Source organism: Danio aesculapii, chromosome 17 (genome assembly GCF_903798145.1).
Source record: "Danio aesculapii chromosome 17, fDanAes4.1, whole genome shotgun sequence".
Classification (NCBI taxonomy): domain Eukaryota; kingdom Metazoa; phylum Chordata; class Actinopteri; order Cypriniformes; family Danionidae; genus Danio; species Danio aesculapii.
In genome coordinates, this window is record NC_079451.1 from 46,418,914 (window position 1) to 46,442,147 (window position 23,234).

Consider the following 23,234-nt stretch of genomic DNA (forward strand, 5'->3'; position numbering starts at 1 on the left):
ACATAAAAAGCAGAGCGCGTTTTACAGGACAGAGCATGCATGCACACATCTAAAGCATGCACACTGTGGTTAATAGAGTGTTTACTGACACGAGCCCCCTAAGAGCAGGGTTGCAAGCATACAATTTGCGCAAACGCACGCTCGGAGCATCAGCAGCAGTAGTGGTGATGCTCTCTGCATGCCGCATGTCTTGCGTCGCATAGCGCACACACACACGCACACACATACACACACAGAGAGAGAGAGACGGAAGCGGGATCGTGTCGGCTGGAATCACCTTTACACATTATTCTGCGTTCGGTAAAAAAGAAAACCGCGACGAATCCGCGGAATTTGGGCTCGACAAACGCAAAAGCCGAGCACCAGCGCATTTCCATCAGCCTCCAAGCACGCAACTCGAAGGTAAGAGGCGATGCATGCGTGCATATGAAGCTGAGAGAGATTTATATGCGTCGCAGACATGTGTGTTCCTCTTCTGATTTAGTCAGAGAAATGTGTGAACGCGTGAATGCATGCACGAGTGACTGAATGCGTTATTAGCGCGCGTGGCCTGATTAGATCAGAACACTAGGCTTTAATTAAAGACTGTGTATTTGATGCATTTGGAGCGCTGATGGCAACATAGGCTCACTGGTTGCTTGTTACTCCCGATTTGTTCAGTGACAACAAATGTGGTGTCGTGTATAGAGAATTTCAGAGCTGTTTCACTTGAGGGATTTTTTTTTTTTTTTGGATGTGAGATTTGAGCACTGCGTCTTTTCTCTGCAGCCTCTGTCGGAATGGTTCGTTTTGACTCCGGTGCATCATTAAAACACATCTAAATGATTCATTTGATATATGCAAATGAAATGACGCCCCTAATCTGTCACATCAAAACGGATGCGTAAAAGGGATCTAAAGCAGATCTTGGTTTTTAAGCCATTTAAATCTTCAGTTCAAGATCATTTATTTATTGTGCATTTCTTCCCAGTGGTTTCTCTCCTCAAGGTCATTCGTTCAGCCATTGGTGCTTGAAAAAGCCCCAGTGCTATTACATAAGTGTGACGACTGGGTCGTGGGTAACAATTCCCGACTGTCTTTAATTAAAGCTGCATTCTCTTATCAAACGTGTTCGAGGCTGCTCTGTGTGTGGGTTTTTTTCTATTCCTCCGCGCACATTTGATGCGGGAGAGGCTGCAAACGCAGACAGACGCTCCACATGGAAATAAAAAGCTCTTCTTCACCCCTCCCCGTTTGTAGCCTATTTTACCTGATGCCCATTTACACATAAACTCTTGTGACTTTGATCTATTTCGAGAAGCAACAACACAGCTGCCAGACCTCATCACAGCTGACTGCAGATTCTGTGCATTCATATTTTAGGTTATTTGCATTTAATATGCATGACATCATGGTGTTCCTCTGGCTTATATATATATATATGTGTGTGTGGGGGGGGGGGGGGGTAATGCTCGACTGATATATGCGTTTTATTAACGGTCAATGCTGAAAGCCATATTAGTGGAGGCACACACATAATGCAGATGTGACTATTTAAAGGGATAGTTCACACAGGAATGAACATTCTGTCACTCTTTTATCAACCTATTTGAATGTCTGTCTTCTGATGATTAAAAGAGAAATTTTAAAGAATGTTACTGCTGGCACGGTGGCTCAGTAGTTAGCACTGTCGCCTCACAGCAAGAAGGTCGCTGGTTCGAGTCCTGGCTGGGACAGTTGGTGTTTCTGTGTGGAGTTTGCATGTTCTTCCCGTGTTGGCATGGGTTTCCTCCGGGTGCTCCGGTTTCCCCCACAGTCCAAACACATGCGCTATAGGGGAATTGAATAAACTGAATTGGCCGTAGTGTATGAGAGTAAAAAGTGTGGGTGTTTCCCAGTTCTGGGTTGTGGCTGTAAGGGCATCCACTGTGTAAAACGTATGCTGGATAAGTTGGCAGTTCATTCCACTGTGGCAACTACTGATGAATAAAGGGACTAAGCTGAAGGAAAATGGATGAATGAACTACAGGTTTGGTAGTCGTTGACTTCCAAAGTATCTTTATGTATCGATGCTGCTGGATGGCAGTTTGCAACATTCTTCAAAATATTTTCTTCAGACATTTTGAACCATATGAAAGAGAGTTCATTTTGGGGGGAACTATCCCCAGTTGGGATCATATGTTGGGATGCACAAAATGAAATAGTAGAAAATGAGATGCATAAACATATCATAGGTATATATATATAGTTGAAGTCAGAATTTTCTTTTTTAAATATTTCCCAAATGATGCTAACAGAGCAAGGAAATTTTCACAGTATGTCTGATAATATTTTTTCTTCTAGAGAAAGTCTTATTTTTTACTTTTTTATTTTGGCTAGAATAAAAACAGTTTTTAATTCTTGAAAAACATTTTAAGGTCAATATTATTAGCCCCTTTAAGCTATATTTTTTCGATAGTCTACAGAACAAACCATCATTATACAATACCTTGCCTAATTACCCTAACCTGCCTAGTTAACCTAATTAACCTAGTTAAGCCTATAAATGTCACTTTAAGCTGTATAGAAGTGTCTTAAATAATATCTAGTCAAATATTATTTCCTGTCATCATGACAAAGATAAAATAAATCAGTTCTTAGAAATGAGTTATTAAAACTATTATGTTTAGAAATGTGTTGAAGAAATCTTCTCTCCTTTAAACAGAAATTGGAGGAAAAAATAAATAGGAGGGCTGATAATACTGACTTCAACTATATATATATATAGAGACAGACATACATTCATTAATTCATTTTCCTTCAGCTTAGTCCCTTGTTTATTAGAGGTCGCCACATCAGAACAGCCAAATATTCCAGCATGTGTTTTACAAAGTGGATGGTCTTTCAGCTGCAGCCCAGTACTAGGAAACACCCATACACACTCAGTCATACACTACAGCCAATTCAGTTTATTCAGTTCACCTATAGCGCATGTGTTTGGACTGTGGGGGAAACCGGAGCACCTGAAGGAAACCCACGCCAACACAGGGAGAACATGCAAACTCCACACAGAACCAACTGACCCAGCCAGGACTTGAACCAGCAACCCTCTTGCTGTGAGGTGACAGCACTAACCCCTGAGCTACAGTGCCACCCATGACAGACATACAAATAAATATAAAATAAAAACAAGGCTACCAGTGAATACAAACAGTAACAAAAGTCACAAAAATTAACAAAACGAAAATACAAAAAAGTAACCGGAAACAGCAAAGTCTAGCTATAAATATGACTACATTTTATGAAAATACATCTGAGGTGGAAATGCAGAGGTCTATTAGAGGCATGCCTGCCATTAAAAACATGTCTTTTTGGATTTGAGAGAATATGAAATCACCAGTTATATTTATTGACATTTGGTCCAGTTTTTGGCTGATGCAATAAATGACATTTTATATTTCTGAGCAACCAAATTCCAATAAAACTCTCAAAAAAAATTTCAATAAATGGGTTTCTCGTAGTTCAGTCCTGGCCTTATTGGCTAACATTAGAATTTATTTTCTAAACTTCATTATTAAAATCAAAATGTCACCACTGAGAAATTAGAAACGTAATCTATAGACAGCCTTTCCAGTGCACATTTCCTGAAAATTGGACTGTTTTTTGAATAAATACTGTGTAAAATAAGTATCCATTTAAGCAATTCATTTCTTACACTGAATAAATAATGTAGAAACAAAGAAAATAAATTGTGACAAATAATTGCAATAAAACAAGCAATTAAAGAGATTTAATTTCCTCTTTATTTACTCACCTTAACTGGTCCTAAATGTATATTTCTTTCTTAAGAGGATATAAAGAAGATATTCTAAAGAATGTTTGGAAAAATACAGCCATGTCGAGTGTTTCCCAAAAAAACCTGTAGTTTCTCTGTCGCAGATCCATCGTTTGAATCACGTTAGTTATAGCGTAAAACACCTATAATGATGCTCTAAACGGGGTGGAGTAACTACTTCTTTAGAGAAGAACCCAATAATTTCACACACACATTTAAAAAAAATCCAATTTTAGTTTTTGGTAAAAACATGCACTCATTTTCCATATTAATTGAAATATACGGTTGAAGTCAGAATTATTAGCCCCCTGATTTATTTGCCGCCCTTTTTATTTTTTTTTCCCAAACAGAGAGAAGATTTTTTTTAACACATTTCTAAATAGTTTTAATAACTCATCTCTAAGAACTAATTAATTTTATCTTTGCCATGATGACAGTAAATAATATTTGACTAGATATTTATCAAGACACTTCTATACAGCTTAAAGTGACATTTAAAGCTTTCGTCATGAGCCACGGCTGTGTTCAAAATCACATGTTTTCAAAGTGCTCTGCGAAGGGAGCTTTGAGATTTGGGAAACGTCAAATTAATTACCGATGTTTGTAATGACGGAACTTGCGTCCTTAGTTGGCTAACGATGGTTTTTGGAAATGCACCCCTGCTCAGTAAATACGATGATATTGAATATCCTGATTGGCCTATCAGATGTAATCAAGCACTAACCAGGTTGCTCCATTGTGGGTCACATTTTTGTGATTCCAGGAGCAGAATAAATAAAGCTATGGGGGCAGTTCACCCAAAAATGAAAATTCTGTCATCATTTATTGACCCTATTTGAGGATCTTTCTTCTGTTGATATTTTAAAGAACGCATCATAAAACTTCCATAGTGATTTCTTTCCCAACCATGGAAGTCAGTCAGTCTCAACCACCAACATTCTTCAAAATATCTTCTTTTGTGATCAACAGAAAGGAACTCATAAAGGTTTAAAACCACACGAGGGAGAATGAGTTTATTTTTAGTTTTGAGTGAACTGTCCCTTTAAGAGCCAGATTTACTAACAACTTATAAGCCATTAAAATATGAATGCTGTAATGGAGAGCAAACAGTTCTGTTTATTATTGCATATGCATTTATAGGAATTTCCTTTTCAGATGTAAAATTAATACATTTAAAAGTCATGCATTTACAATTACTAGTTTGCTTCAGTTGGTTTACTGGTATTTGCACTATAATTAAACAGCCCAAGAGCATGTCTTTATCCAATTTGCACATGTGTTCTTAGTAGATTACCTACTGTTTACTAGGTTATCATTGGCTTTGCTTGTATTGTGAATGTAAATTGAAATAATCGTGATGGAAATGAGTTGTATGCATCTGTTCTTTAATTTAAGCATTGTCCAAAGAATCACTTACAATCACAAGAATCAGAGAGTCAAAATACCCAACTTCATTTTTAAGGGATTAAACTTGCACTGTATAGAAAACCAATTCTACCCGCAGATCTCTTAAAAGAACCCAACACGGAGAGCTTTCTGTTACCATTCTGTACTTCCTCTTTCCTCATGCAGTAATCATGGGAAAGCAGAACAGCAAACTGACCCCTGAGGTGATGGAGGATCTTGTGAAGAACACCGAGTTTAACGAACACGAGCTGAAGCAGTGGTACAAGGGTTTCCTGAAAGACTGTCCCAGCGGCCGACTAAACCTGGAGGAGTTCCAGCAGCTCTATGTGAAGGTGAGAGCCTTTAACCAAACACTAGGCATACGAGTGAAGTCAAACTTACTCGCCCTCCTGTGATTTTGTTTTTCTTTTAAAAATATTTCCCAGATGCTGTTTAACAGAGGAAGGAAATTTTCACAGTATTTCCTATAATATTTTTTCTTCTGGAGAAAGTCTTATTTGTTTTATTTCGGCTAGAATAAAAGCAGTTTTTAATTTTTATAAAAATCATTTTAAGGTCAAAATTATTAGCCCCCTTAAGCATATTTGTTTACATTATCTACAGAATAAACCGCTGTTATACAATGATTTGCCTAATTACTCTAAATCGCCTAATTAACCTAGTTAACCCTTTAAATGTCACTTTAAGCTGAATACTAGTATCTTGCTGAATATCTAGTAAAATATTCTGTGCTGTCATCATGGCAAAGATAAAAAATCAGTTATTAGAAATGAGTTAATAAAACTATTATGTTCAGAAATGTGTAGGGAAAAACTCTTCTTTCCATTTGGGAAAAAATATACTGGAGGTCTAATAATTCTGACTCAACTATATATGAAGATGGTTTACTCGCATTACTATTAATAAGGGAAAGTGCGACGCTCAGTTTGAACACCACAGTGAATGAAGTCCCGCCTTCTAGTCAGAATAGCCAATCGTCAATCTTTATAGCACATAGGCTCTTTGGGGGAGGGGTCTGTATGAATTTGCTTGTTCTTTGAAAGGGAATTAGGCCTTCATTCAAACCTCATACTTGACAGTTCTCTCAAAATGGCCATATCACATTGCAAACGTGTATAATTTGCTATCATCTATTGCCACATAAGATTGCTGTATATATGAAATGGGCTGCAGTGTTATTGGTTTGTTGTTGTTGGGATTATTTGTTCAATTTATTGGTTATTGTGTCAGAATTTGAATGATTAGCTATGTTTCCATCTAAAGATGCAAATTAAATTCATGCGCAAAACAGGAATATCGCATTAGGGATGGGCGATACCACAATTTTTTTAATGCAATACGATACCGATACTTTTTGTTAAAAGTATTTGTTAAGAGTGTGTGTGTGTAAGATATATACATACACGCACACACATACATATTGTATATACACACTGCACAGATACACACACACTTTTATTTATTCTTATTCACCTATTAGTAACGACAGAGAAAGAGAGAGAGAGAGAGAGTGAGAGAGAGAGAGATTTATTATTCTGATTTATTATTTAATTTTTTTATTTAATTATGTGTTAATTGTCATGCCAATAAAGCAATTATTGAATTGAATTGAGAGAGAGAGAAAGAGAGAGAGAGAGAGAGAGAGGGAGAGGGGGGGGGGGTTGCCTCCTTTAAAACTCTCCTACGATATCTTTTGTCGGACAGAGGGAGACTGAGCCGAGGAACACTGGGCAGCTTGTTTTTGTTCCACTTCTTTATAAGTTTCAGGGTGTGTTGTCTGTAAGTGTTCAGAAATGTTGCTTGTATTGTTACTGTGTACGACTTTCTTATCACAAATATTGCTCGTGCAACGTTTTTTCAGCCGCTGTGTTTCCTCTCTGCCATTGTGTCATTCCGTAATGCAGAAGTGTGCGACTTGCGTGTGTTGAGTCCGTAAGTTATCTGAAAGTCACATGATCGCTCGCGTCACGATCCGCCGCAGATTGATTGGTGTAACGGCTTATATACAAAGCGTCACTGACAACACACACAGTGCTAAAACATTTAGTTATGTAGAAATGATTAAAATATAGTTAAAATGTTGATACTTTAAAAAATATCGATACCAAATTAAAAGCTTCTGAGTATCGATATATTGATACTCGAGCATCGATGTGCACATCCCTATATCGCATAAGAGACGTGCTAATAAAGCAGCGTTTCCATCCACCGAGTCAAAGAGAACAAAGTCGTCACTTTCTGATTAACTGGCGCTAAATATCAACAGTAAATAGGGAATTTACTGTGGTAGGAGAAGCTGCGTGAATCTTTTCTTTATTTAATAAATGACTTGCGCCTCAGAAGACAAACGCCGACATGCAATAAACGCGTGGTGGCATTTGAAGGTGTGAGACGCGGAGCACAGACGCTCTTGATTCTGGAGGTCATTAATAATATAATAACACTAATACTGAGATGGTTAAGGCGTTTTAGAATGACCAAAACAACATTTCAGATGTTTTACAGCAGGGGCGTCGCTAGACCCAATTCACTGGGGCACGTGCCCCAGTAAAAATCTCCAGTTCCCCAGTAAATGCATTGAGATATGATTTACTTCATATGCAAGTGTATTTATTAAGAGTGGTAATTCCGAAAAAAAGACGTTATTCCCTATGTGCAACCGAACCAACGCTGATGAAAGCAATGTGTTTGATCAAAAAGCAAACTGACGCATCTCCGCATGTGCGCAAAGAACCCGCGTGCCTCTCAAATGCGCTGCTCTCGCACGCGCTGCTCTTCTGCCGGTGCGAGTCCCGGTAGTTAACATGCGCGCCAAAAAAGCAGGCAAAAAGCTTGCTTGTCACGCGCCGCTCATGCGTTGTAAAACCGGCGTAACAGCCTTTTTTGTTTAGCTAGTCGACAAAACTAAAGTTTAAACAATATGACGGTGATCTTACTAAGCAGGCCTCCTGATAGATTTATTTTGTATGAAGCAAAAAGGAGGGATGAGGAGTCAGGGAGGTAAAGACTTAATAAAACTAATTCTCTGCCATGTGTCAAGTCTAAGACAACAGATAATCCTATAACACATCTTTTTTTTTGTATTTTATTGAATTGTCTATTGAATTTCATTCAAATAAAATAATATTTATGCAAAAGATTTCTTAAATGATCTAAGCATATCACTCCAGTTGTGTCTAAACATTGTTTTCCAGTTACATTTAAGATAATTTTGAATAATAATTGTATAATAACAAGAATACTTTTATTTATAATAAATATTTCTTTAAAAAAATATACAGTGTATAATATATATAGTGTGCATAATATATAGCGGGTGCCCCAGTAGAGCTTTACGTCTAGCGACGCCCCTGTTTTACAGTGTGTTCAGCCTGCTGGTTTGTCCATTCACACACATTTTTATCATCACATGATCTCTTATAATAAAATCACATGACCTTTATTTAATGCACATACTGGAATTTGTTTGGTAAAATCGTTTCGATCGTAGTTTATGCGCATCTTTTCCTATCGAAGAAAAAGTTTATCCTACTCAGTTATGCACATTTTTATGCGCATATCCAAAATGTGCATAAAAATAGGTGGAAGGAAACATAGCTAATGATGACAGAATTGACATATTTTAGTGGACTGTCCCTTTAAAATGTGGAGGTTAACTAGGAGTGTTTGTACTGTAGAGCTGAATTATTTCACTAATTTATATATATGATATGAAGTGTTTTCAAACTTTAGACTGGAGCTTGTAAAATAAATATATTAAAATAAACAAAAACAAAAAAACTGGCATCCATCCAGAAAACCGTGGCAACAGAATGGCAAAGACATAGCAAGGAAATGTGAAATGATATAAAAATATAGACTGAGGACAGTCATAATTATGCAACCTAGGAATGTCCAAATATTTATGTGTATATAACATGACTCTTGACATAATATGACAAGAAACCCTAAATATTTAATCCCTAAAAATGTCAATGTATAAATACAGAAATCAGAATATATAAATATACAGTTAAAGTATGTCTGATCATGTTTTTTAAATATTTTTTTTAAGTCTTATTTGTTTTATTTCAGCTAGAATAAAAGCTGTTTTTAATTTTTTAAAGCTGGAAGGGCATTCGCTGTGTAAAACATTCGCTGGATAAGTTGGATAAGTTATTCACTTCAGAGGTCGCAACAGCAGAATCATCCGCCAACTTATCCAGCATATGTTTTATGCTGATTATTATCTAAACTATTATTATATGAAATGACCATCCAAGATTCTTCATTTTATTATTATTATTATTATTATTTTAAAGCCAACTGCTAAGAACAGCCTAGCAACTGCACAGCAATTCCCTGGCAACCAGCAATTATGAAATATGAAATTATGCTTAGAGGATTATTGAAAATAACCATGTAAGCTCTGGAAACAAAATATATTTGGATTAAAAAAGGTCAGGGAAAATGAGGAGAGCAGAGAAGAGAGAGAAAACTGTTGTGCATTTAAACTAAAATAAAAATAAATATTCTATAAAGGGTTTCTGCAGGTTTGAGTAAGTTAAACTTAAGACTTTAATTTTATTTTTATTTTTAAGACCATTATGAATGAAATTTTAGACTCATACAGGGCTAAATGCTAAGGAGCTTTTCGAATGACCCAGTTGGATAAGATTTTTATTTGCCCTATTAAACTTTCATTCATTCATTTTCTTTTCAGTTTAGTCCCTTTATTAATCTGGGGTCACCACAGCGGAATGAACCGCCAACTTATTCAGCATATGTTTTACGCAGCGGATGCCCTTCTAGCTGCAACCCATCAAAGGGAAACATCCATACACACTCATACACTACGGACATTTTAGTTTACCCAATTCACCTGTACCGCATGTCTTTGGACTGTGGGGAACCTGGAGCACCCAGAGATAACCCACGCCAACATGGGGAGAACATGAAAACTCCCCTATCAAACTTTTTTTAATGATTTAATACATTTATTAATACAATAATAATCATTTAATCATTAAAAAATAATAATATTTTAGTTAATTGAGCAAGATATTTAAATATAGTGTCAAAGCTAGCTCTAGTTGTATGTATACACTTCTTTTTCCACATAACCTTTCTTAAAAATAAACCAAAATTGAAAAAATGGTTTTAAAAACTATAATAAACTAAATGTATGCACGACAGCCTGTCCAGGAACAAATGTTATTGTAAGGAAAATAATGAAAACATTATGGTAAATAGAGCTATAAAGTACATTCTTAAATAGAAAATAAAGTGAAAAGTTTTATTATGTACAGTATTATTGTGTGGGTGTTGGCCAGATTGAGTAGCTATACATGAACAAAGGAAAATTAGATTAGATTCAATTTATTGTCATCACACATGTACAAGTACAAGGCAACGAAATGCAGGTAGATCTGTTTAGAAAAGATTTAAGATCTACAACACAATATTACAGTAAATTTAAGACTTTTTAAGGCCTAAAATTTACTTTTTGAGATTTAAGACATTTGAAGATTTTTTTAAGACCCAGCAGATACCCTGCTATATTGGAATCAATGGTTCAGTGAAGAACCTTTAAAATCTACAGTATGGAAACTTTCCATTGAACAAATGTTCTTTATAGTTAAATAATAAAGTTAAATTAATAAAAAAATGTTACAGTTTTAAAAAATGTTATTTATATTACGAAAAAAGGAGGAAAAAGAGTATATCCCCGTTAAAAAAAGCCATTTTGGAACATGTATTTATGTTCAACACAAGACATTCATTTATTCATTTTCCACACCACACAGCGGAATGAACCACCAACTTATCCAGCATGTTTTATGCAGCAGATGCCCTTCCAGCCACAACCCAGTCCTGCGAAACACCCATACACTCTCACATTCCCACACACTCATACACTATGGTCAGTTTAGCTTATTCAATTCACCTATACCACATGTTTTTGGACTTGTGGGGGAAACCGGAGCACCCGGAGGAAACCCACGCTAACCAAGCGAGAACATGCAAACTTTACACAGAAATGCCAACTGACCCAGCCGGGACTCGTACCATCAACCTTCTAGCTGTGAGCCACCTTGCCAAATAACATAAGACAGTGGAGTTTTACCGTCTCCTGCAGCCAAGCATAAACTATCAAAGCTGCAGTCTGTAAAATCATATTCATAGAAAGGCTGCGACGCAGTGAGATTACAGGACCTGAGTGAAAGCATGCTGTTAGATGTACTTGTGGCCGTTGTGTGGTGCGCATTCATTCTTTAATGAATAGCTGTGGAATGAACCTGAAGCGAAAGAACAGAACCTGCTGCGCCGCAAAATTCAGACATGAAAATCAATAATCGCTCACAAATCCCTGCTAAAGGAAAGCTTCACTCCAAAAATGAAAAACACAGCCATTAATTACATTCATGTCAGTTCAAAGCCATTTGTGGAGCACGGGAATAAAAGACCGAGAGTGGATGTGTCTAACAAGCTCCAGAAAGAACAGAAACTGGGCAGATTGAATGCGAGAGTTCGGGAAAGTGATTTCTTCCCTCTTCGGGATTGAACAACGAGGCGACGTTCATTCACAGAACGCAAGTTTCTGGAGGGCACATAAATCTGCAGAAGTGAGAGCAGATAAGAAGGAGCAAAGCCAGAGGTCGCTTTGTAAGCAAACATCAGAGCTTTGAATTTGACGCGAGCAGCAACTGGCAGCCAGTGCAAACGGGTGAGTAGCGGAGTGACATGTGCTCTTTTGGGTTCATCAAAGACCACTCGTGCTGCTGCGTTCTGAAGCAGCTGAAGAGGTTTGATAGAGTTAGCTGGAAGCCCGGCTAGTAGAGAGTTGCAATAGTCCAGTTTGGAGAGAACAAGAGCTTGAACAATGAGTTGAGCTGCATGTTCAGATATGAAGATAATACAAAACAAATCAATAAATACATAAAAGATATCACAAGTCATCTCCAGCCTCATGCGAGATTTGTAATTGAAATGCAGTCCATATTCACTAATAATCTCATAAGTGGATGATGAATAAAGCCGTGCTGTTATTTATAAAAAGTCACACACAAAAAAAGCTGTTATATTATTTTATTATCATTTAAAAAACTGATTTTATAAACATCTAAAACATTAAATGCAAGTAATTTCTTTCAAATAGCTTACGAAAATGTCAAAATTTGGATTAAATTTGGTTAGCACTGTAGCCTCACAGCAAGAATGTTTGCTAGTTTGAGTCGCGGCTGGGTCAGTTGGCATTTCTATGTGGAGTTTGCATGTTTTCCCCGTGTTGCCGTGGGTTTCCTCCGGGTGCTCCAGTTTCCCCCACAGTCCAAACACATGCGCTATAGGGGAATTGAATAAACTAAATTGGCCGTAGTGTGTGAGTGTGTGTGTGTGTATGGATGATTCCCAGTACTGGGTTGCAGCTGGAAGGGCATCCGCTGCGTAAAACATAAGCTGGATAAGTTGGCAGTTCATTCCGCTGTGGCAACCCCTGATAAATAAAGGAACTAAGCCGAAGGTAAATGAATGAATGAAAGAATGAATAATGTCCAGTCATTATTCGGTGTAACCTGTCCAGTAAATCAGGGATTCTCAACCGGTTTTCCTGAGCGATCCTGCAGGTAGGCCGCTCAAAATGAACTCTCAATATTATACTATAAATTTAGGATTTGATTATTAATAATATTTTATATTAAAATGATCAAAGTAATGTATTTTCTCCTGTTCTCTGATTGATTACTTCAAACTCGGCGCAAAAACAGCCTCATAATCGCATCTGCGACTAGCCTAGTACACGTCTGTTCATTCACATACCATGCGAGAAGTGAAAGTCTCTCTGTTTATATTTGTGTGAACTATTTAATATATCCGCATAGTTGTCCAGATTAATGTTTTATAACGGATGCGCAGCCCATACAGTAGGATCTAGCGAGGCTCAGTGGTGTTTCTGTCATAGACTGTAAAATAAACTTGCATATGAGCTTCAGACGCACCCTGGCGCAGCTGTTCACTGTTCCTGTCAGCGATTTCCCAATAATATCCAGCTGCAAGCTCAACCGCCATCAGATCGGCGCGTTTCAACAGATTTAGGCTGTTTTACTGTATTTTACATGTATATGCTTGAATAGTAGATATTTAATAGTAGATATTCACTCAGTACAGTTTAAAGCAAAAGCTGGTCTTTTGCAGTCTCCCTATTGACCAGTGGTTCTCTTTGAATCTGTGTATGTTTTGAGCACTTCATACAGATATTTTAGAGAAAATGTCAGACAGGTGGGCCTTCAAAAATTGATTGGAGAAAGATGTAGGCCCTGAACTGAAAAAGGTTGAGATCCCCTGCTGTAAATGATAATATTGAAAACAATAATGATCATACTAAATGGAAAGGGATTATGTTTTAAATGTGAAACGAGTAAAACAAAGTGGTCTGATGAATTGTGGGAAAGTATGAATATTTAAAAATGACAATAAATGTGAATTTTGTGGCCAATAATACGTCATCAAATTTTTTTCGTTATAAAAATATTTGTTACACTAATAATTTGTGTGTAAATCATGGGAAAGTCATTGTTTTCTGCTCAATTAAACTGAAAACATTCACATTTTGTAGGGGAAACCCTTTCTTGTTTTAATTCTTAAGAACCCCTTTTAGTTCTTGACCCATAAATAAACTAAATGCCTTCGTTTTGTTCTGATTGCTTTTTGGCTTGAATCGTTCTATTAACAAATCACTGAAATGTTTAGCCAAAACAAATTTGCTGGGTTGTTGTAACTTAAATTTGGGAAAAATATGTACACTCAGAAGGTCATGATTCACACTCGTTAATTAATTACTGTATGTAGATTTATTATGCTTTTTTAGGAGATACAAAACTCAGATGTTTCAGCCCAATGCCTTCCTCAGTGCGTGACACAATCTTCTCACTCCACCCTCTTATTCCACAGTCAATCACATTACGTCATCAGTTAGATGACTACTTATTAGTAAAAACCATCTCATTTTCATTTCAATATAGCTAACAAAAATATGTACAGGGGAAAAGCGATTAGTTACTTTACTTAAATGGGTTAAGTAAGTGTTAAGTTGACTTCATTTTTATAATTATGCACACATAGTTCATTTAATACTTTTAAAGGCAACAAGGTTTACTCACTTTAAGTCAACTAATTACTTTAAAAGTGATTGGTTTACTCACGTTTATACATAAAAAGTCATGTAAATGCTTTCAAAGCAATGCTTTCACTAACTTTTTTTTAAATAATCTCTTCAAAAATAAAGGGTTTACTCAGTTTAAGTAAAGTCAACTAATCGCTTTAAAAGCTTTAAAGCAATGGCTTTACTCACTTTTTAAAGTAAAGTCAACTGAAGGCTTTAAAAGCAGTGGGTTTACTCTGTTTTTTGCAGTCATCTAATCGTTATAAAAGCAACGGATTTACTCCCTTTATTTAAAGTCAACTAATCACCTTAAAACAATGGGTTTACTCACTTTTTAAAAGTAAAGTCAACTAATTGCCTTAAACAATGGGTTTATTCACTATTTAAACTCAACTAATTGCTTTAAAAGCAACAGGTTTACAAAGTAAAGTCAACTAGTTGCTTTTAAAGCAATGGGTTTACTCTCTTTTTTAAAATAAAGTCAACCAATCGCTATAAAAGCAACAGATTTACTCACTTTTTAAAAGTAAAGTCAACTAATCTATTTAAAAGCAAAGGGTTTACTCATTTTTTAAAAGTAAAGTCAATAATCGCTTTAAAAGCAACAGGTTTACTCTCTTTTTAAAGTCAACTAATCACTTAAAAAGCAAAAGAGTTTACTCACTTTAAAGTACAGTCAAATAATCGCTGTAAAGCAATGCGTTTACTCACTTTTTACATAAAGGCAACTAATCTCTTCCTAAACAAAGGGTTTAATCAGTTTAAGAACTGAAACTAAAGTCAATTAATCAGTTTAAAAGAAAATGGCTTACATTAAAGTCAACTAATTCCTTTAAAAGGGTTTACTCAGTTTAAATAGTAAACTAATAAAAAGCATTAGGTTTACTCACTTTTTAAAGTAAAGTCAACTAATCACTTTAAAAGCAACAGGTTTACTCACTTTTTAAAAGTTAAGTCAACTAATCACTTTAAAAGCAACAGGTTAACTCACTTTTTTAAAAAGTAAAGTCAACTAATCGCCTTAAATAATGGGTTTACTTATTTAAGGTAAAGTCAACTAATCGCTTTTTAAGCAACAAGTTTACTCAATATTCTCAATAATAGTGATTAAGTCAAGTCAAACAATTGCTTAATCACTTTTAAGCAACTAATCAATTTTCACAGTGTACCAACCCAATGGAAGCATTAAAATTATAACTTAAAAACTGCACTGGTCCAATTTGGTTCAAAACAACTTAGCATTTAATAGAGTGAATCATTCCAGATTCACAAACCACATAACGGGAAGTTGCTACCATGTTTTTTTCTGTATTGTGTTCCTAGAGAAACATAATATTAAATAAGAAAACAGTGGGCGTGGCTTGTTTTTTCTACTGCGAGCTGATTGGATGTACTAAAGTAGGCATTTCATTCAGAAAGATGGGGAAGACTTCCACCTCACCGTTTCTGTTTGTTGTTAAAACAGACAGTAGGGGGGAGGTGGTTAAGTTTGTTAGCCACGCCGAATACCTCAGACAGCTGTAATCAGAGAATTTAACTGAAAACAAACAGGATGTGCGTTTTCAGATTTTAATTTTAGATTACAAGAGCAAATGATTTATTTCCTAATGACATGCAGATGAATTGTTCACCACTAACTAGCAATGTGAGCTAACAAAATCAATTTCGATTTCATATGTACTCTAAAACCTTGGTGAAAGATTGAGGCTGAACAAAACATTGGCAAATGAATCCGCCATTTGAAATATCTTTTGTTTTATGCAGTTTTTCCCCTACGGCGACGCATCCAAGTTCGCTCAGCATGCATTCAGGACCTTTGACAAGAACAGCGACGGCACGATTGACTTCAGAGAGTTCATCTGCGCCCTGTCCATCACGTCACGGGGAAGCTTTGAACAGAAGCTCAACTGGGCTTTTAACATGTATGACCTGGACGGAGACGGCAAGATCACTCGAGTGGAGATGCTCGAGATCATAGAGGTGCACAAACACACTCATCTGCAGCCCTTTAAACAAGCACTTTCCACAAATAGGGTGCAGAACCAGAGCAGCAGGAGGACAAACTAAATAATGCATGAGCTGATGGATTTTCTATTTATTCTATATGAGGATTTGTGCTGCCAACATTCAAATAGAGGCTCTTTTTATATATATTCATGCTTTTTTTATGATACCTTTGGGAAAACTCTTTGTATGATCATATCTAATAGTCTAATATAATACATATCTAAATGTCAGTAATTAGTGCCTTTACTTCCACTAAATTTGTTTTATTTCATCTCATCTTAAAGATAAATGATGCTGATTTGTTTTTTTTAGATATCTATTTTACTAAACTCTAATTTAGGACATGACTGAAGTTTTGACTGATGATACATTAATTAATAAATACATAAACCCTGTCAAAATGGGAAACCAAGCTGCACATTATTCCTTAATTAGTACTTTTATTCCCAATTAAGAGTTAATTTAGAGTTATCTAAAAACATAAACAAAAATAATTTGATCTAATGCTTTAATAGTGAAGGTGATACATTGATTTTATATAGGGTTTGCAGTTTTTTTGTTGTAATTATGCACATTAATGATTATTTAGTATATTTATTTTCAATAAATCAGTGACAATTAAAAAAAAAAATCTATTAGTCCTCATTCTTTAAAAAAAGTTGTAAACATAATATTATTTTGCCAGATTTGCAGCTAAAATTTAGGACGTTTTACAGGAGTTTTATATTTGAGCCTTAGAAAAGAATTAAGCTTAGAAATGAATATCAGAATGAGTTACAAAGTTGGAAATTCATTGCTAATTAGTGCTTTTATTTAATAAAAGCAATATAATAATAACAATAAACTGAATACACTTATTTGCATGATTAAATATTAGTTCTTAAATAAATAAAAATAAAAGGTGGTTCATTTTATTTTAAAAACTTCTTTATGAGGCTTACAGAGACCCGGTGTTTTGATGTTTGATCAATGAACATGAAGTGAAATAACAAATAAATGCATGTCAGTTTGGAGATTCCAACAGAGCTAAGAAAATTCTCCATACAATCATATCAATAATTGTCATGGCAAAATGATTTGCACCTGTTGCTTTAAAGTTTAAGCTGATTAATTAAAAAAAAGCATTTATTTATGGAAAGCACTAATGGCTAAATCACAGATGATTTTATTTGTTACACAAATCCACACAAATTAGCAAATAATTTTCCAAAACATTAAATACTGTATATGAATTGCCATTAATTGAAGTATTGAGTAATCAAGTATTAATTCCATAATAGAAGCAAGATATTTCAAACAATCTAAACACCTCCTGCACTGTAAATGGTGATTAGTTGACTTTACTTAAAACAAGTGAGTAAACCTGTTGCTTTTAAAATGATTTGTTAGCTTTACTTTAAAAAGTGAGTAAACCAATTGACTTACAAATTAACTGTGTGCATGAATATAAACATTTCCAGTTCCAAATTACAATGAGTTTACTGGGTTTAAAGTCAACTTGTCGCTTTTAAAGGCAACGGGTTTACTCACTTATTTTAAGTGAAACCAAGTAATCGCTTTAAAAGCAACAGGTTTACTCACTTATTGTAAGTAAATCCAACTAAACATTATAAAAGCGACAGGCTTACTCACTTATTTTAACTAAAGCCAACTAATTGTATTAAAAGCGATGGGTTTACTCACTTATTTTAAGTAAAGCCAACTAATTGCTTTAAAAGCGATGGGTTTACTCACTTATTTTAAGTAAAGTCAACTAATTGCTTTAAAAGCGATGGGTTTACTCACTTATTTTAAGTAAAACCACCTAATCGTTTTTAAAGAAACAGGTTTATTCATCCTTTTAAAGCAAGGTCAACTAAACATTTTAAAAGCAACAGGTTTGCTCACTTATTTTAAGTAAAGCCAACTAATTGATTTAAAAGCGATGGGTTTATTCACTTTTTTTCAAGTAAATGCAACTCATCATTTTAAGAGTAACAGGTTTACTCACTTATTTAAAAAAAATCCAACTCATCATTTTAAAAGCCACAGGTTTATTCAGTTATTTTAAGTAAAAGCCAACTAATCATTTTAAAAGGAACAGGTTTACTCACTTATTTTAAGTAAAGTCAACTTATAATTTTAAAAGTAACTGGTCTACTCACTTTAAGTAAAGCCAACTAATTGTTTTTAAAGCAACAGTTTTACTCACTTATTTTAAGTAAAGCTAACTTATAATTTTAAAAGTAACTGGTCTACTCACTTTAAGTGAAGCCAACTAATTGTTTTTAAACAACAGGTTTACTCACTTATTTTAAGTAAAGTCAACTAATTGTTTTAAAAGCAATGGGTTTACTTACTTATTTTAAGCAAGTCAACTTATGCTTTTAAAAGCAACAGGCTTGCTCAGTTATTTTAAGTAAAGCCAAGTTATCGTTTTCAAAGCAACAGGTTTACCAACTTATTCTAAGTCAAGCCAACTAATTGTTTTAAAGCAATGGGGTTACTTATTTTAAGTAAAGACAATCATCTTTTTAAAAGCAACATGTTTACTACCTTATTTTAAGTGAAGTCAACTAATTGTTTTAAGGTTTATTCAATTATTTTTAATAAAACCAAGTAATAATTTTAAAAGCAACATGTTTACTCAATTATTTTAAGCAAATCCAACTAATCGCTTTAAAAGCAGCAGGTTTACTTACTTATTTTAAGTGAAGGCAACTAACCATTTTAAAAGCAACAAGTTTACACACTTATTTTAAGTAAAGCCAACTAATCGTTTTTAAAGAAACAGGGTTATTCACTCTTTTAAAGCAAGGTCAACTAAACATTTTAAAAGCAACAAGTTTGCTCACTTTTTTTAAGTAAATCCAACTAAACATTACAAAAGCAACAGGCTTACTAACTTATTTTAAGTAAAGCTAACTAATCGTTTTAAAAGAAATGGGTTTACTCACTTATTTTAAGTAGTCAACTTATTCTTTTTGAAAGCAACAGCCTTGCTCACTTACTTTAAGTAAATACAACTAATCGCTTTCAAATCAACAGGTTTACTCACTTATTTAAAGTAAAGCCAACTTATCCTTTTGAAAGCAACAGGTTTACTCACATCTTTCAAGTAAAGCTAACTAATCGTTTTAAGAGCAACAGGTTTACAAGTAAAACTAATAATCACTTATTTATAGTGTGAAGGTGTCATTAAATGCAAATGTTTTCTCCTGTTTGTGCGAAAGGCGATATATAAGATGGTGGGCACGGTGATCATGATGAAGATGAACGAGGACGGTCTGACACCCGAGCAGAGAGTGGACCGGATCTTCAGCAAGATGGATAAAAACAACGACGACCAGATCACACTAGACGAGTTCAAAGAGGCGGCCAAGAGCGACCCGTCCATCGTCCTGCTGTTGCAGTGCGACATGCAGAAGTGAGGACGCGCATGCTAGCATGACCCGGACTGATCCACGCTCATTTTCCACCCAGAGTCACTGGACTACTTTTAAACGAACTTTTATTCTTGTGATCCGACAACTAGTATGCATGAGAATGTTAAACGCTAACGAGTTTAGAGTATATCCGTTTAATTTGCGACATGCAACAAAAACAACGCGAGACGACGTATAAATTAAAACCAGTCTGGTTGTTTTTTCACGCATCCATCGTCAGTGAAGTGCTCTGCCGTATTTCATTTCTAGCCGCAATACTCGCGAACACACACACACACACTGCCGTATTCTGAGTTTGACACCCAAACACGTCACACTTAAATGTAACGATGAAAAAAATCAGTCTGTTGAACTTCAATACTCTGAAATTAAAAGAAAGGAGGGCCCAGAGGTTTATGCAGCCCTCCTTCCAAACGTGCTTGTACTTGAGAATATAAATGTAAAAGTTATTTGCATGCATGTCCTAAGTGTAAAAAAAAAAACTTCATTTCGGCAACCTTGACGAATAATACAAGGGAGGCCTTATATAAATGATAGTATCGATAACAATACTAATGTGTGAGATTGACATTCGTTGCTCATTTGTCCTTTTAGATGTCCTCCCTCGGGTGCATGTTTCCTCTTAAAAACTGTGTGTTGTAAAAGCTTTTGGTTACCGCCTCCGTCTTTGTTGGATTCACAATTTTGACTTTTTTTTTGCACAAACACGAGGACCAAGGTTATTATAGTTAACAAAAACGAATGAAGAAACGAAAACTTGAATTGAAAATATTTCAACTTAAATTATAGCAAAACGTCCTTCGTTTTTGTCTTTGTAAATGTATTTAATACATATTGTAAGCCTCGTAGAAGTAAATCTATTTGCCTCGCACTGCCAGTTTTACAACAGGTGTTTGACCCGCCCGGCACCTCAGAGTCTGTAATCCTGCTGTCATTGGCCAGATCTAGCCGGTCCTCCTCTAGTCATCCTCGAAAAACAATGACTGGACATGACAGCAGCACAGTGACAACTTAAATACGACTCTAGCAGACACTTAAAAATATTAATGTAACACATTTGTGCCTACAATGGGTTTTATTTCCGTATTAGTGATCGCCAACGAATCGTTCTTTTTAACTGAATCTTCTAAGTGAACCAGTTGAACTAATTCACCAAATTGAACTGAATCATTTGAAACGATTTGCATCTCAGGTAATGTTAAGCACGTATACACAAACAACTTACTGTCTAACATGTCTGATATCCCCCTCTGACTCGAAATAAACCAATATATACTGAGTTATTCAGTTATTAGAACAGTACACTGAGATCAGATTTGAGAAGCGGTGAACCGATAACACTGCGCATGCGTGATTCAGCAGAGGGTGAATCGAACACAAACAGTACATGACAGCCTGCTGTGACTGAACTCAACTTGAACAACTGCAGCGCGGGTAAACCGAGGGCTTAAATGAGAGGATCTGGTGGAAAGTTTATTTCATAACAGAAAATTGTGATGGATTTTAAATAAGTGAATCAAGCTTCAGTTGGGTTGCAAACTTATCCGTTAGAAACTTTTCAGATGATGGTGAGGTGTTATCTGACTGAAAGTATAATTGCTGACTACATATTTTTGATATGTTGAGTCTAAACATGGAAAGATTGTTACAAAGGATCTGAACTTCCCATCACTACTGTGTATCTAACCTCAGAAGCAGCCTTGCGCACATATTTTACTTAAGGCTGCTCTCTTGTGGGCTGTTGTATTTGAATTTGAGGATGGGTAGATGGTAGTGTTTTTGTGTCAACAAAAAAAAAACGTAGCCCATCTTTGGTTGAGTTTATATTATACAATATTTATTTGGATGATTTTGAATCTTGCACCTAATATTCAATTTAATTCAATTCAAAACTATAAACACTAGTAAATTTACCTCTAAAAATCAATTCAAATGAACCGAATTTGAAAACAAAAAGTCAAAATGAAATTAAAAACTAAAACGAATGAAAACTCCAAAACTATTATAACCTTGACGAGGACCTACGTATTTATTTATTCCTTTAATTTGTTTACATCGCACCTTTTTTGTGTTTACTTTGCACTACATCGTCGTCACATGCATGAATGGTTGCCTGTGAATTAGTTTTCAGTAATAATTCTACTAAAAAGGGCAATATAATACATTTTTAGGTGCGTTTAGCAATGAATCTGCTTCCCCTGTTATGACGACGACGGAAATAAAAAGCTGAAATGGGTTTGGTACATGTTTACTCTTAATACACTGCGTTTGTATTGTACAACAGTATTTCTACTCTACATTTTTAACCCTGGAAGTACCCGCTTTATTTACTTTATCCTCCACATTTTTGCGTTCTTCCGTCAATCCCCTTCAGAGGCAGAGAAAAGGCACATCTTTGTAAAATGCAACTGGCCAAAATGAATAGTGTATATCTTTGCCCTGTAAATATTTGTACCTACTACGGTAAAAGCCAAATTTAAGCAGTCATCGACTTGTGTAATATGAGTTTGTGTGTTTTATTTGTGGCATGTCTTCAACTTGGTATGTAACAGTTGCACTGACAACATTGTGATTAAAATCAATAAACTATCTATGGGTTGTTTTCAGAACACAGGTGTTAAGCGTGTGTGTGTGTGTGTGTGTGTGTGTGTGTTTCTGTGAGTGTGTTTCTGTGCGTGTCTGTGAGTGTGTTTGTCTGTGAGTGTTTCTGTGAGTGTGTGTGTGTTTCTTTGAGTGTGTGTGTTTCTGTGTGTGTGTGTGTCTGTGTGTGTTTTGTGAGTGTGTTTCTGTGTGTGCTTCTTTGAGTGCGTGTTTCTGTGTGTGTCTGTCTGTGAGTGTGTTTTTGTGTGTTTGTGTTTGTGTGTGTGTGTGTGTGTTTGGAGTGTGTTTTTGTGTGTGCTTTGAGCGTGTGTGTTTGTGTGTGTATGTGTGTGTGTGTGTGTATGTTTGTGTGTGTATGTTTGTGTGTGTGTCTGTGAGTGTGTTTGTCTGTGAGTGTTTCTGTGAGTGTGTGTGTTTCTTTGAGTGTGTGTGTGTGTTTGTATGTTTGTGTGTGTTTCTGTAAGTGTGTTTATGTGTGTGTTCCTGTGTGTGTGTTTCTGTCTGTTTCTGTCTGTGTGTGTTTCTGTCTCTGTGTGTGTGTGTGTGCGCGTGCGCGTGCGCGTGTGTGTGTGTGTGTGTGTGTGTGTTTGTGTGAGTGTCTGTGAGTGTGTTTGTGTGAGTATTTCTTTGAGTGTGTGTGTTTCTGTGTGTGTATGTGTGTGTGTGTCTGTGAGTGTTTCTTTGAGTGTGTGTGTTTCAGTGTGTGTGTATGTTTGTATGTGTGTTTCTTTGTGTGTCTGTGAGTGTTTCTGTAAGTCTGTGTGTGTTTGTAAGTGTGTTTCTGCGTGTGTTTGTCTGTGAGTATTTCTGTTAGTGTGTGTGTGTGTGTGTGTCTGAGTGTCTGTGTATGTCTGTAAGTGCC

At 35.7% G+C, this 23,234-nt stretch overlaps 1 protein-coding gene across 1 annotated transcript; it reads left to right on the forward strand.

The window, feature by feature from the left end:
- The first annotated feature begins 131 nt into the window (after window positions 1-131).
- vsnl1b (visinin-like 1b) lies at window positions 132-22,380 on the forward strand. The gene is made up of 4 exons (XM_056476816.1): window positions 132-402; window positions 5,366-5,532; window positions 16,104-16,319; window positions 19,559-22,380. The coding sequence occupies exons 2-4, from the start codon at window positions 5,371-5,373 to the stop codon at window positions 19,754-19,756; spliced, it is 576 nt and encodes a 191-aa protein (XP_056332791.1). The 5' UTR covers window positions 132-402; window positions 5,366-5,370; the 3' UTR covers window positions 19,757-22,380.
- Window positions 22,381-23,234: the final 854 nt, after the last annotated feature.

What these genes read in the sequence shown, in the direction of transcription:
- vsnl1b (XM_056476816.1), top strand. Translation starts at nt 5,371, where the DNA reads ATGGGAAAGCAGAACAGCAAACTGACCCCTGAGGTGATGGAGGATCTT. An exon ending in TCCAGCAGCTCTATGTGAAG is followed by an intron (nt 5,533 to 16,103) that starts GTGAGAGCCTTT and finishes TGTTTTATGCAG; the next exon opens with TTTTTCCCCTACGGCGACGC. An exon ending in AGATGCTCGAGATCATAGAG is followed by an intron (nt 16,320 to 19,558) that starts GTGCACAAACAC and finishes TTTGTGCGAAAG; the next exon opens with GCGATATATAAGATGGTGGG.